The following is a 13,904-nucleotide window of genomic DNA, read 5'->3' on the forward strand; positions in this document are numbered from 1 at the left end:
ACGGTTTCAGTTACATCCGGGGTTTGTAGTGCTGAAGTGGCCCAATGGCAGTGGACGGACTTCACTATTCGAGCTGTGATTGGATCGCGTCGTTGCTCTCGTCCGAAAAACGGTGTGGCACAGGGGTTTGCAGATTGAACCAAAGACCCCCAGTATTGTGTCTGAGATTTTCGGCTTCGTACTAAATCTAGGTAAGTTTGTATTTGTATACGTGTTTGTTTGTACTATAGAAAATATGTTTGACCGTTGTATTGCCTGACCGTATGCGTTGTAACGTTAATGACGACTCACTTAAAGGGACAGTTAGTATTGATAATTAAAGGGATAACGTTAGTTTACCTCCAAATTAAAATTCTGTTATCCTGATGTTGTTATAAATGTCTTTCTTTCATTTGTGGAAAACAAAACTAGAATATTAGAGGACAGGCGGCCCCAGTCACCATTTGCGTTCATTGCATTTTTTCCATACAATAAAAGTGAATGGTGACCGAGACTGCCATAACATCTTATATGTACCGAAATGTAACATGGTGGCCTCTATTTTTGCTTTTGGATCATATCTGTCTTAGTTTTTGTTTACGTATATGTTAACCAGTAGTATAAAGCTATTGTGTTATTTTTGTTTGAGACTAAAACATCATAACTGTTTCTCAAATTACTGTGCCTAGTGTCTACCAAAGTCCCAAGGAAACTGCTAATGCAGTCAACATATGTGATTTATTTCTGGTGTGACATCTCTGATTGAGACTGAAATTATTTAAAGGTATGCAGGTCACTGTGATAACCTTATGATTGTATTATTGCATTATAACTTTCATTTGTGTTTCTAAAATGTCCAATTTGTAAAATACTGACCCCGAACCTTTAAACGGTAGTGTAAATATGTGTAGCAGGCAGGGGAACGAAAACCATCATGACTGGCAAATTATCAGACAGTATTTTATTTATATTTTTTATTTATGAAAGAATGTGACACTTTCATTCAACAAGGACAAATTAGATTGTCCAAAAGTAACAGAAATCCTTTGTCGCAGTATACATGTCTTTACTTTTTCTAATCAATTCTGTTCTTTTGAACTCTCTATTCATAATATTTCTGAATGATCACGTGACACTGAAGACTGAAGTAATGATGCTAAATGATCAAATGTAATAATATTCAGCAATATTACTTAGTTTTACTGTACTATTGACCCTATAAATGCAGCCACGTAGTTCATACTTCTTAATCAAACACACACAATGTTTACATACACTGATTAAAACAGACCTTGTGAACTCATGCAGTTATGTTTGCACGGTGGTTTATTCAAACATAACCACACTAGAAATTCTTGTGGTCAGTATTATTTTAGTTTAAAAGGGACTATTTGGGACATATACTATATGTTAATATTTGCTCTCTCTTTCCTCAGAGCTTACAGGATGAAGATGGAGATTAGGCCTCTGTTGATGTGCTTTGCTCTGTGTGTGGTTTATGCCACCAGCAAACCCACAGAGAAGAAGGAACGTGTCCACCATGATGCGCAGCTCAGCAGCAAAGAGCACGACGATGGTGCAAACTTTGACTATGACCACGATGCATTCCTTGGGGAGGAGGAAGCCAAGTCTTTTGACGACCTGACCCCAGAGGAAAGCAAGAATAGGCTTGGGTAAGGATTGTGCTGAGTGTTAAGGGGCATTTAGCAGTGATTTGCTGCAACAAAGATGAGTGGAAGTCATTATTTTCTTTGAGAGTTGGTCTCCAGCAACATATGTGACTGCGCAAAAATTAAGTGAATTTTTTTTTGTTCTTCTTATTTTGCCTTTTAGTAAAATTGTGGATAAGATTGATGCAGACGAGGATGGTTTTGTCACAGAGGCTGAGCTGAAAGCATGGATCAAAAAGGCTCAAAAGAAGTACATCTATGACAACGTGGATAGGCAATGGAAGGATTTTGACATGAATAATGATGGCATGATATCTTGGGACGAATACAAGAATATCACATACGGCACTTACCTTGGTAAAAATGCAGTCTCTTTTTCTAAACAACCTTAAAGGATTGGTCGCACAAAAAGTATAATTCTGTCATCATTTACTCAGCCGCATGTAATTCCAAACTTGAATGAATTTATTTCTGATGTGGAACACAAAATGTTTTTTTAAATCAAATAATGAAAGTCAGTGGCATCCAATGTTGTTTTAGATCCCATTGACTTTCATTTTATGAACAAAAACAGTTCTTCAAAATATCATATGTTGTGTTCCAGAGAAGAAAGTCAGTCATACAGATTTGGAACAACATGAATTGTCAAGCAGAATTGCAAAAAAAATGTATTTTAATAATAATTTGTGCCGTCTAGATGATCCTGAACCTGATGACGGCTACAACTACAAGCAGATGATGGCCAGAGATGAACGGCGCTTTAAAATGGCTGATGGAAATGGAGACCACACCGCTAACAAAGAGGAGTTCACTGCCTTCCTACATCCTGAGGAGTATGAACATATGAAGGACATTGTTGTGTTGGTGGGTCTGTTTCTATTATGTCAGTTCTATCTGAACCTGAGGTCTAAACCTGTTCACATCCCATTTTACTTTTGTAATTTGACGTACACCACCGTTCAAAAGTTTGGAGTTTACGCCACTTGCGGACAAAATTAAATATACTATATATTATGGCCACGAATTAACAATTCATTCTCGTTTTAGTAAATCATAGCCAGACACATAATTTCTTCCTTCTTTAACTAAAACAAGTGAATAAATTATTACAACATGCCCACGAAAAGCAAGGGAACAATTATTATATTTATTAAAATGAGGGTCCAAATTATTATATCGTGCACACAATACTTAAAACGAGGGAACAAATTAGTTGAATGTGTTGACTTATTAGTAAGTCATGGGAACGAATTGTTAATTTTCTCTTTATTTTAAAATCTTTTGTGACATTTTAAATGTCTTCACTGACTTGTGATTAATTTTAAGCACCATTGCTGAATAAAAGTATTAATTTCTTTAAAAGGTAAAAAAAAAAAAAAAAACTTATTTCTGAGTTAAATGTGTGAGAAAATAGTGGTGTAATTTTATCCATTGGAAATTGATTGGATCATAGAAAGTGGGTGTGAATCCAGAATGGATCTTGCTATTTTGGTAGGGGTTTAAAAATAAAAAATACTGGTGACGTTGATTAGAAAGTAAAACAAACTTTTTTTTTTCTTCTTAATTATGTGCACTGACGATTTTTTTCCATCAGCACATGTATGAAGGAAGTTCATATAATCTGCTTAGGATGTTTCCTGTTTTAAATGTAATTTTCTCTAGCCTATTTCACTGATCTTCCTTCTTCAATTTTATCATCAGGAAACTATGGAGGATATTGATAAGAATGGTGATGGTTTTATCGACCTAGAGGAGTATATTGGTGAGTGAAAGTATTTCAAATCTGAAAGTGTTTTTTTAAAAGTTTTCATGTTTTTATACATTGCTTAAAGAAGTAAATGTGTGGTTATAGCTTAAAATCGGTTGAATTTGTTTGAATATCAGGCGACATGTACAACCATGAGGATGAAATGGACGAGCCAGAATGGGTGGCGACAGAGCGAGAGCAGTTTTCCGAGTTTAGAGACAAGAACAAGGATGGAAAGATGGACCAAGAGGAAACCATGGACTGGATCCTGCCGGCCGACTACGACCACGCAGAAGCCGAAGCAAAGCATCTGGTGTACGAGTCTGACACAGACAAGGTAAGCCCACCATCACTTATTTTGTCAGCTTTTGTAAAGTTATCATTGAAATCGTTTAAAACTGAGTCCGTCACACTGTTTTTCAGGATGGCAAACTCACCAAAGAGGAAGTACTCAACAAGTACGATTTGTTTGTGGGAAGTCAAGCGACTGACTTTGGGGAGGCGTTAGTTCGACATGATGAGTTTTAATTATTTCTTTCTTTTTTTCTAGTATAATAGAAAAATACTTTTGAACTTGTTTTGGTAAAAGAATATAATTTATTTTATATTGCTTCATCATAATACAACACTAAATCCTCAGATTTAGTTCACTTGATAGATTGTTTTCTCTTTTTGCACATGGATATGCATTCACGACATGCATTCTTATTTAGTTTTTTGTTTTTACTGTAAAGTGTTTGATCTGTCTTTGGAATCGTGGTCCATGTACATCATTTTTATCATTTCAATTACTGTTTATATTTGATAATGCGAAGCTGTTTATTCAGAGCTAAATTCAAGGCAGTTTTATACATGTTACTGATCTATGATCAGCTCCCCTTGCTGTTCACAGTCCTGTTCATTAGGATACTGTACTGAAAGCTCTCAGATTGGTTTCTTTCGAGGGTTTATACAAATAGGTATAAAATATATGTATATATTTACACGTTTATGTGAATATGTTTATAGCTTTATACATATAATCTCACATTTCCCTCCTCTGTGTACTTGTCCTGGCACAAACATTGATTATAAGATGATGTGGACCCTCTCTGTTTCTCTCTAAAGGCAATATACTGTTTTATTTCTATATTTATTTAGGAAATTTCTATCAATATTAGATTTTTGTGTTCTTTAAGACTCCTAGATTCTCAACACTCATCTCTCATTGTGCCTTTCACTAATTTTCTATTTGATTTGGATCTTCAGTTTGAGCTATATGTCTAAAACTTCAAATCATTTTGGTTAATAGGGTCCAATCGAACACATTGCTGAATATTTGTTGCATTCAATTTCATTATTTGAAATACACTATCAATTATATGATGTTTGTAACAAATGTGCCATGTTACAAGTATAGCAGCATCCTTTGTGGTCCATTAATGCATTTTTTTCCCTATATAAAATGTTTTAGCACCTAAGGTTTTCAGGTGACTTCCTTCAAATGGTGCTGTTTTAACTCAATAGACTGTATCTTGAAAAGAACAAATTGTCAATAAAGAATTATGACTGATTATCTTTTTTCAGTAATTACTTTCTGTCTGTCATTTTGTTTGAGATTCCAAATAATAAAAGAAATCTACAATGTAGTCAGTAAATATTTTGTGGGTTCTCCTTTGTTTTTGATTACAGCAGGCATTCTGCAGGGCATTTACTCACTAAACTTTGTGCATGTCATGCTTAACTTCTTTTCCAATCCTCCTTAGGTTCTTCCCAGAGTTGAGCTTCATTGAAAGACCTGCATGACTTCTCACAATTCAGCTTTATCATTTCCCAAAGGTTTTCTGTCAATGGCATTAAGGTCAGAGGACTGAGTAGCCCACTTGAAGACTTCAAAATGCTGAGCATGAACGCTTATTGCGTGATCATATATCATGGATCGATATCAGGTTGGAAAATACAGATTTGCTCTCCAAACATATCCTGCGTACTACATTGTGTTCAGCAGGATTCCTAAGCGTTGGTCCATTTTCAAAGTACCAGAAACTTTGAATATTCTTCCAACACCTGCTGCAGACATGCTGCAACAATGCCATTATGTTCCCCCTGCCATGCTTGGCTTGGTATTAAAACACTCCAGTCGTCTCCGAACATACCTGACACCATCTAATGCTAGGTTGTTAAATTTTGACTTGTTGGAATGCAGAACACTGCTCCAATCTTCCACAAACCAGTCCTTATTTTTTTTACTGGTACACAACATCCAGCCTCTTGTAACTGTTGGCTTACGGTTCAAGATGAAATTGGAGGTTGGAGGTCTCATTCAGGTGATTTTTCATCCTCCAGGCAAAATGCTCACTAGTCTTCCTTGACCAGCCACAGCACTTTACATTCTGCATGGTAGTGGTCACACTGTGCTTTGAAATAATTCTGTGAACATTGTGACCATTCACATCCTGCACCCGAGCAATATCCAAAACCAATTGATAAGATTTAGCCATTTCAACAATGAAGAAGACCGCTCCTTCTATCTGGCCATTTTCACTGAAACCCACAAAATAACATCTGATAATATACCAAGCTAATAATATAGTTTGGTATGACCACTTGGTCAAAAATATCTGCACAATTTGGAAACTTTTTACCAGGCACAAAGTTTGAATAAAGGGCAAAGAAACCCATTTCCCTAGGTTGGATATCACTTTTGGCCACTATACTGTGTATATATATATTCCATTGCTTAATGGATTTTACTCATGTATTTATATTTTTTAACCTATTGTACCCACTTATTGTAAGTTATTAGAAGAAATAGAATATACAAGTAATATGTTATATATCGAAATGTTTAAATCTATCATCCTCGATTGATTTGTTGATTTTAGTCTTTCAGACAATGGGATAAAGGCCATTTCAGTTGATTAATAGAAACCAACAGGTAGAGAGAAGAAAAATGCATCAAACAATATAAATCTTTATTAATTCTAAAAAACAGTGAACATGTACAAATTCATGCACACTGCATGTCTATAATTACAACATAACATGTACAGAGGTAATATAGATACAGGTATTAGAGATCCGACGTCATTAAGCCAGTGATTGGACAAGAGCTGTCGCTCATCATTTGTTACCAGCAAACTTCCAATGAAAGGTTCCTCAGCTGCAAACAAGCGGATGGACTTGGATAATTCCTTGTGATCTTACTTATCTTGGCTAAGCCAGCCAGAAAGCTGGGCCTGAGTAGGTTCTTTAGAGGAGAGGAGAGTAAACCGCTTAGTTACATTCTGCTCTTTTGTCAAAACAAGCACTTTTGATTGGTATGGGGTGTTAGAATATTCTCAATGCTTAGTTTCCTTCAGCTCTCATTGCGATTGAATACAAAACGCCATTATGAAGCATCGTGCCTAATGGGTCAGTCAAAGAGCATTTTAAAGACAAAATCAGGAATTTCCATTTTCAGTTTGCCTGAGTCCATTCACACAATTATTATCTTTTTTTTTTTTGATTTTCTTTTGCAAGTTGATAAATTAAATATTCTACTTCATCATCAATGCATAATGCATTGTTTTAACATGAAATAGCAGTGTTTTTCATTACAAAAAAAATAAAGAAAAGACGTATTTGAAGATGTACCAGTTCTGCATAGAAATGATAGTGGGATATCGCCCCCAGTTTGGCCATCCAGTGGGCTGTGTCTTCGGGACAAAGGGTCTCCCTTGGCCCTTGACAATGTGTAAAGGTACGGGATTTGAACAATCAGGGGGAGTATAACAGGAAAACAGGTCCTGAGAAATTTTAAATGTGGTATGGAATAATTTATGCAGCCACAGAAGAGGTTTCGGTCTTGCTGGAAACCTCTGAGGCCTCATCAATCTTCTTGCCAAATACCGTCTCCATGATGCAGGCATTGAACTGGAATACAAAATGGAAGATTAGTGTTTGTCTGCGTGTGCACAGTTATTATTCAACACACGTGTGGTGTCCATCTCACCTGTTTGTTCATGAAGGCGTAGATTAGAGGATTGTATACGCAGGAGCTCTTTGAGAAGAAAGCTGGGATGGCTACCAGACGGTAATCTTTGTTTGATTCATCAGCATTGGCAAACCACATAGCAGTTGCGGCATAGGGGGCATAGCAAAGTACAAAAGAGCCAACCATTACAATAACCATCCTGGACACTTCCTTCTCGGCCTTCTGGGTAGAGGCTGACTCAGCTTGCTGGGCTGCAACCTGTGGATAAATAATGAAACATTTCCAGCATTTCATTTTATAGCATTTGAAATATCCACGTTTGTTTTGATGAAGTACACACACACACACACACACACACACACACATTAAATGCTTTAAAAAATAATGTCCTTATATTTAATCCATATCCGATTGGAAAAGTCATGGAAAATTCAGTGTTATTAATTAATGCCTAATAGCTCATGGGAAGGTCATTGTAATTTCTAATGCTTTGAAGAAATCAAATGAAATAAAATTACCATGAAGAAAAATCTGACAGTTTGTAAAAATTAAATTGATTTTGTTTTGCATTGCTTTCATGCAAGAACATAATTGAGCCTGATTTAAGCATGGCCAGAAGTTCTTAGAGAAGTTGAAATTAATTATTAATTAAATCATTATTAGATGCCTATTAATATATTAATCATACATAAACCACAAATATTGCCTGATTATATGCAATAACAAAATAAACATTCATTAAAATCATAAAAATCTACACTTTTTTTTATTTCTGTCTATAAGAGTTTATAAAAAGCAATGAGTTGGACCACTCACAGCACGCAGGGCTCCCAGGAGCTGTGAGTACGAGAAGACGATGATGGTCATTGGCATGATGAAGCAGGTGACGATGAGGAAGTAAGTGTAGCTCTCTGAATTGTACTCCTCGCTTTTTGTATACCAGTCAGGTCCGCATGCGGTCCCGAGACCCTCGGGAATGTATCTGTGCATTCAAATGTAAATTAAAATCAATCCTTAAAATTATGAGTGTCTGTTTCCAAATATTTCACCAAGAACATTTCCTTCACCTGCTCCATCCCCAGAATGGAGGAGTGGCACAGCCGGTACCCACGATCCAGGTGAACACCACGGCACCGATGGCCTGGTTTTGTCCGAACTTGAAGCCACCGAAGGGTTTGCAGATGACCACGTATCTCTCGAAAGCCAGAACAGCAAGGGACCATCCCGTCACAAGACCTGCGAGAACAAGACAAGCATCATTACACCAATCTGAAGGTAATGTATATGCTGTTCAAACTCATAGACTCTGCCTCTTACCCGCAATAGCTCCCATTGCTGCTTCCAACGCGCATAACGTAGGGCCGAGGAAGTAATAACCTCTTAGAGCGCTGACGAATACTTGACTTACAGAGAATGTGTCGAAAATGAAGCCTGCTAGGGAGATGTTCACCAGGATGTAGTTGAGAGGCTGTCGAAGCTTCTTGTACTTCATTGTAACGATGAGGATGATGGCGTTCAGAGGGGTGCCCACGAAAAATACGAAGCCCATGAAAGCTGCCTGCAGGTAGAAAGCCCACTTGGGGGCTAGGTGGTACTGTGGGCCCTCGAAGGGGCTGACTTTGGAAAGGTTCCCGAACTGAACGGCCCACGCGTCCATGGTTGCGCCGTTAGAGGCCTTGTTCTAGCACGGTGTCCTGGTGAAGTCAATGAGCAGCCTGACTGAACGAATGCAGACGGGATAGCCTTTTATAAAATTCTCAAAGTCTTGCCTGGTGTGAAAAGTTGGGGATGAAAAGGAAGATCATCCTCCGGGTGATCTTCCGGACATGTTGCCGGGATAATCCGCCCTGTCCATGCGAATTACACTCAACACTCCCCTGGAATCTCTAAGAACATGATTAGGCAACACGTGTTGTTCTATTTATATATTTTAGGTTGAATTACAGCATAAACAACAGTAGTACCGTGAATTCAACATCTCTAGAAAGACAATTCTAAAAGACAATGAATATTCAGTAGTATTATCTTGAGCTTTAAATAAACTTGGACTGAACTGAGTTGGATAATGACAGTATCGTCTTCTGTATAGAGCTGCTTTAGCCTAAGCTTAATTGAATTTGCTTCATAATTGATGAACTTTGCAATGTGCACACTGTTACTGAACTGAACTGAATCAACATTGAACTTGCTTGAGCTGAATAACGACACAAATGCCTTCTGTAGAGCTGCTTTATAGCTGAATTAAACTTGTTCAACTAAATGGAATCAGCAGTGAACTGACTTGAACTGAACATTATTGTCTTCTGTAGAGCTGCTTTATAGTTGATTTGAGTTTGTTTCTTAATTCATGAACTTTGCATTGACAATTTTATTGAATTCAATTTAATCAAAACTGAACTCAAATGAGCTGAGCTGAATAATGACGCCATTGTCATCTTTAGAGCTGCTTTACAGCTAAAATTGAATTTGTTTCATAATTTATTAATTTAGCTAAATTGACACAGTTATTCCCCTGTTTATTATACTTTTAAGATGCTGAATTGTATAACGCACTATATAACTAAATGCCCTAAACAGCCCAATGAAACCACATTTGACCTCCATTTTGCTTTCCAATAACTTTAGATCAGGGTTTTAGGTTTGTAATAAATCAATGGACTCATTTGTTAACAACATGTATTCATTACATCGATGAGCTCATTGTTTCTGCCTTAAATTAATAAATTGTCTAAATTAATATATTGTTAGCTAACTGCGTGATTTGTATATGTACATTTCTGAAATGCATAACTTGCACCCAGTCACCCAGATCACTCTAAATTGTAATGTTAGACACATGCATTTTCTGTAAAGCTGCTTTAAATTGATATGTATTGTGAAAAGCACTATACAAATAAACGTGAATTGAATTCAATTGAATTGAAATTCTCTTGGTACAGTATAAAATACTGTACTATATGCCTCAGCTGACTTCAAGGTTGCTCTATGTTTGTGGTCTGTTGAGAAATGTGAAGATTATACGCATTATTTCCTGACTGGCCCATCATTTTTAGACACTTTACTTAAATGGTTTGGAAGCTTTTGAAGCATTTTCTCCGTACTAAAAACACTGTCCTAAATCACTGGATCCTGATAGATTGGTTCGGATGCGCTAAATCACATTGAAGGTAATATAACAGGTAACAAAGTATTTGACCTAGTTCTTTTTTTTTAGGCCAAACAAGCTTATTAGCTTGGCTTCTATTTCATGAGCACCAGTATAAGCAGGCGAAAGGCTAACCAAACTCTTAAGGTCCCCAAGCACAAGGATGAGCCGTAATCTGGAAACCAGATTTACCCAAACCAATCCCTAAAAATCCCCACAACGCACTGATGTCACAGAGGGATTACGTCCAAACTGGCAGTTTATCTTGTTAGCTGAGACTTAGATTGTGGGTAAATTTTGATAATCTGGTAAGAGATAAAGAGTGTTAAACTGTAAATCCGGCCTCTTTTTATACACCTCACTTCAGTTCCTTCATTTCTCCTTGGAGACTCTACTCTTCCCCTCTCTCTTTGCCAGTTCTTATCTCCGGTTTTGGCAGGTAAGTATTGTTTTATATGTTGGGAGCGTTTTACAATGTGAATTTTGTTTATTATTCATTATATTTAATGAAATGCAGCATAATAACCTAAGAATGTATTCATCTGAAGTATGCATATTTTAGAATTGTTAGTTTGATTTGACTTCTTTATTTGCACAGATGTAATCAAAAGTAAAATTTTCCAGTTACTTTTTTAATGTTTAATATATTTACAGGTCTTTAATTTGAACTGTCTGGAAGAAATATGTTTTCTGTTTATATATGTAGATGTACAATCTTAATATGTATATATTCCGTTCATACACGTAACAGTTTCAATAACCTGCATGTTTAACAATTATATTCACGTGTCAGTAATATTAATGTGTTATATTCATGTTTGACAATTATATTATAATGTATTGTGCTACTTTTTTATCCTCTAAAATTCAAAATAAGACTGCATGTAGATTTGTATTAGATATTTTATATTGTATGTTGATTTTGTAGTCTCTTACATGTTAAATGATCCAATTCACGAAAGTCAGATGCCATCCAGTGACCCGGGGTTGTATTGTAACCAAGCTATGCATTTGAGTTGCATGGGTATGATACGACCTGGGTTACAGGAAGGCGATGGACATCATTACAGAGATGAACTATGTAATGCACCTTTATCAATAGCATATCAATAAACGATAACAGAATCTGATGCATATGTTTACATTCATTGGATGTGTGTGAATAAAGTGGAAGATTTATTGGTTAAAAACTGAAATATAAATGAATGTGTATTTGAAGTAATCTATATGAAATTGTGCTGTTCGGAAGATCTTTTCATTTTAGTCTGTTATGCCAATGTGTGAGAGATATACGTGGTATGAGAGAAAAAGAGAAATAGAGAAGAAAGAGACAGGGAAAGACTGAAAGACTTGGCTGGCTGAAGAAGTTGAAACTTGTCTGGAAAGCAAAGATGGATTATTCTTTTTTCTTCTTCAAATTACACATGTATGATGTCAGAAATGTAAATGTTAATACATACCTTAGATAAATTTAATAAAAGTTAATTGTAGAGTATTATTTTTGTAAATTCAAAACTTTTCCATTATCTCAGAGAGAAAAGCTTTAAAGAAACAAGCAAAAAATAAATCATTGATTACTCCTCGCACAGTAAAAACGTAGAATTATTATTAATGATATATTATTTAAGCAAAGGGTCATTCTCACATAACAGTGTCATTTGTGCCAAAACATTTTTAGAACCATTTTATTAAATATTTTCATTAATTTTACATACCATTCAGAGATTACTCAACTTTGAAGAGATCAAGTTCAAAGTACCAGCCAGGGCTGTTGAGGACCGTCCACCATAATGGGATGTGCCCTACTCCCCAATATTCAGATTATTGTTCAGCAAATATACATTTTACAAGGACTGATTCTTAAAATTTGTGAAACTTGTACAACCCAAAGGAGCCTAACGATAAAGTAAATAAGGTCTTAATAATGTACAAAAATATCAAACTGTTTAACAAATAACCAATTTAATTAATAAAGGTGTCAATTATACATAATATAATTACAAAAGTGAAACACACGAATGAGTGACTTTTATGAGCCGTTTCTTTTTGGTGAATCAACATCCTGTGCGAACAGTGTCAACTCAACTACTGAACTGAAGTAATTCATTTAGTTATCATGTCTGACTTGAAATGAACCAAGAGCTGCAAAGGTGTTATGCTACAGCGGTTGGACAATGAAACTGAAACATCGGGTTATAGACAATAATTAATTAGAGCCTTCTTTTGCAGCCAACCAGCATCAATACATATTGGGAATGAAAGATACAAGTCCTTCGCAGTGAGCAGAGGGATTTTAAGCCATTCCTCTTCCAGAACAGTTGCTAGGAATATGTAGCCTAATGCTGCTGGAGGAAAAAAATGCTGGCTCAAAAATATTTAATTCTGGCACATCTGGGAGTTGTTCAACTTCACTTTCATATTCATCAAACCATTCTTTCACAAGTCTTGCGGTGTGTATTGGTGCATTATCATGCTGATACACGGCCCCTCCTTTAGGGTACAATGTTTGAACTCTTAGGTGCACATGGTCCTCCAGAATGGTTCAGTTGTCCATGGCAGTGATGCGCCTATCAAGCAAGGTAGGGAATGTTATGATGCTGGCCAAACCATCAATGATGGTTCCCTGTACTTCACTTTGGGCAGCCCCGGGTGTTAAGCCTCTTTGGGGCTTCGCCACACTGTAACTCCCATGGTGAACTCATCAGAGAACAATACATGTTTCACATTGCCCACAGCCCAAGATTTGCACAATTGGCACCAATGAAACGACATTTGGCTTTGGCACAAGTGACCAAAGGTTTGGCTATAGCAGCCCGACCATGAATATCGACTGTGGAGCTCCCGACGAACAGTATTGGTGGAAACAGGAGAGTCGAGGTGCGCAATTAATTCTGCAGTAAGTTGGGCAGCGGTGGTTTTATGTTTTTTAGATGCAATAGGCTACTTGGACATCAATTTCAGGCAGCTTCCTCTTGCTTCGACAGTACTTCTGTTGGAAGTGGTTCTTCCTACGTGATGGTATGTCGACATTACCCTGGATACCATAGCCCTCGATACACCACAAAGACTTGCTGTCCTGGTCACAGATGAGCCAGCAAGACGTGCACTAACAATTTGTCCACTTTCAAACTCTTATATGTCTCCCATTAGGGTATGTTATGTGGATTGCAGTAGCCTATTTTATGTACAGCTGTGCTATTGCTCTGCTAATTCAACCTGCACACTCTGCTCTAACTATTGGAATGTAAAATCAGTGAAGATTGGCCACCAGGCCACGTATAAATTGGCGTGCAAACTTCCACATTATATAGGCTAATTGGCCAGTGTTTCAGTTTCATTGTCCAACATTGTCTTAAGACTTAAATCAGAGAAGTCACTGGCTGTTTTTAATATAAAGTGCCGAAAAGG

The 13,904-nt window shown here is 36.7% G+C and overlaps 2 protein-coding genes across 2 annotated transcripts; one reads left to right on the forward strand and one right to left on the reverse strand.

Annotated features, from left to right (window-relative positions):
* Window positions 1-15: 15 nt before the first annotated feature.
* Window positions 16-5,030, forward strand: calua (calumenin a). Its single transcript, XM_079622504.1, has 7 exons — window positions 16-191; window positions 1,416-1,652; window positions 1,813-2,006; window positions 2,347-2,513; window positions 3,351-3,411; window positions 3,534-3,733; window positions 3,820-5,030. Exons 2-7 carry the CDS (start codon window positions 1,426-1,428, stop codon window positions 3,922-3,924), a joined length of 954 nt encoding a protein of 317 aa, XP_079478630.1. The 5' UTR covers window positions 16-191; window positions 1,416-1,425; the 3' UTR covers window positions 3,925-5,030.
* Window positions 5,031-6,328: 1,298 nt separating this feature from the next.
* Window positions 6,329-12,299, reverse strand: opn1sw1 (opsin 1 (cone pigments), short-wave-sensitive 1). Its single transcript, XM_079623649.1, has 7 exons — window positions 12,212-12,299; window positions 11,433-11,532; window positions 8,669-9,237; window positions 8,419-8,587; window positions 8,168-8,333; window positions 7,370-7,609; window positions 6,329-7,290 (listed from the first exon to the last, which is right to left on the reverse strand). The coding sequence occupies exons 3-7, from the start codon at window positions 9,006-9,008 to the stop codon at window positions 7,195-7,197; spliced, it is 1,011 nt and encodes a 336-aa protein (XP_079479775.1). The 5' UTR covers window positions 9,009-9,237; window positions 11,433-11,532; window positions 12,212-12,299; the 3' UTR covers window positions 6,329-7,194.
* Window positions 12,300-13,904: the final 1,605 nt, after the last annotated feature.

Source organism: Phoxinus phoxinus, assembly GCF_949152265.1.
Source record: "Phoxinus phoxinus genome assembly, chromosome: 9".
NCBI lineage: Eukaryota > Metazoa > Chordata > Actinopteri > Cypriniformes > Leuciscidae > Phoxinus > Phoxinus phoxinus.

What these genes read in the sequence shown, in the direction of transcription:
- opn1sw1 (XM_079623649.1), bottom strand. Translation starts at nt 9,008, where the DNA reads ATGGACGCGTGGGCCGTTCAGTTCGGGAACCTTTCCAAAGTCAGCCCC. An exon ending in AGCAATGGGAGCTATTGCGG is followed by an intron (nt 8,588 to 8,668) that starts GTAAGAGGCAGA and finishes TTGTTCTCGCAG; the next exon opens with GTCTTGTGACGGGATGGTCC. An exon ending in CCATTCTGGGGATGGAGCAG is followed by an intron (nt 8,334 to 8,418) that starts GTGAAGGAAATG and finishes TTGAATGCACAG; the next exon opens with ATACATTCCCGAGGGTCTCG.
- calua (XM_079622504.1), top strand. Translation starts at nt 1,426, where the DNA reads ATGAAGATGGAGATTAGGCCTCTGTTGATGTGCTTTGCTCTGTGTGTG. An exon ending in GAAAGCAAGAATAGGCTTGG is followed by an intron (nt 1,653 to 1,812) that starts GTAAGGATTGTG and finishes TTTGCCTTTTAG; the next exon opens with TAAAATTGTGGATAAGATTG. An exon ending in TGAAGGACATTGTTGTGTTG is followed by an intron (nt 2,514 to 3,350) that starts GTGGGTCTGTTT and finishes TTTTATCATCAG; the next exon opens with GAAACTATGGAGGATATTGA.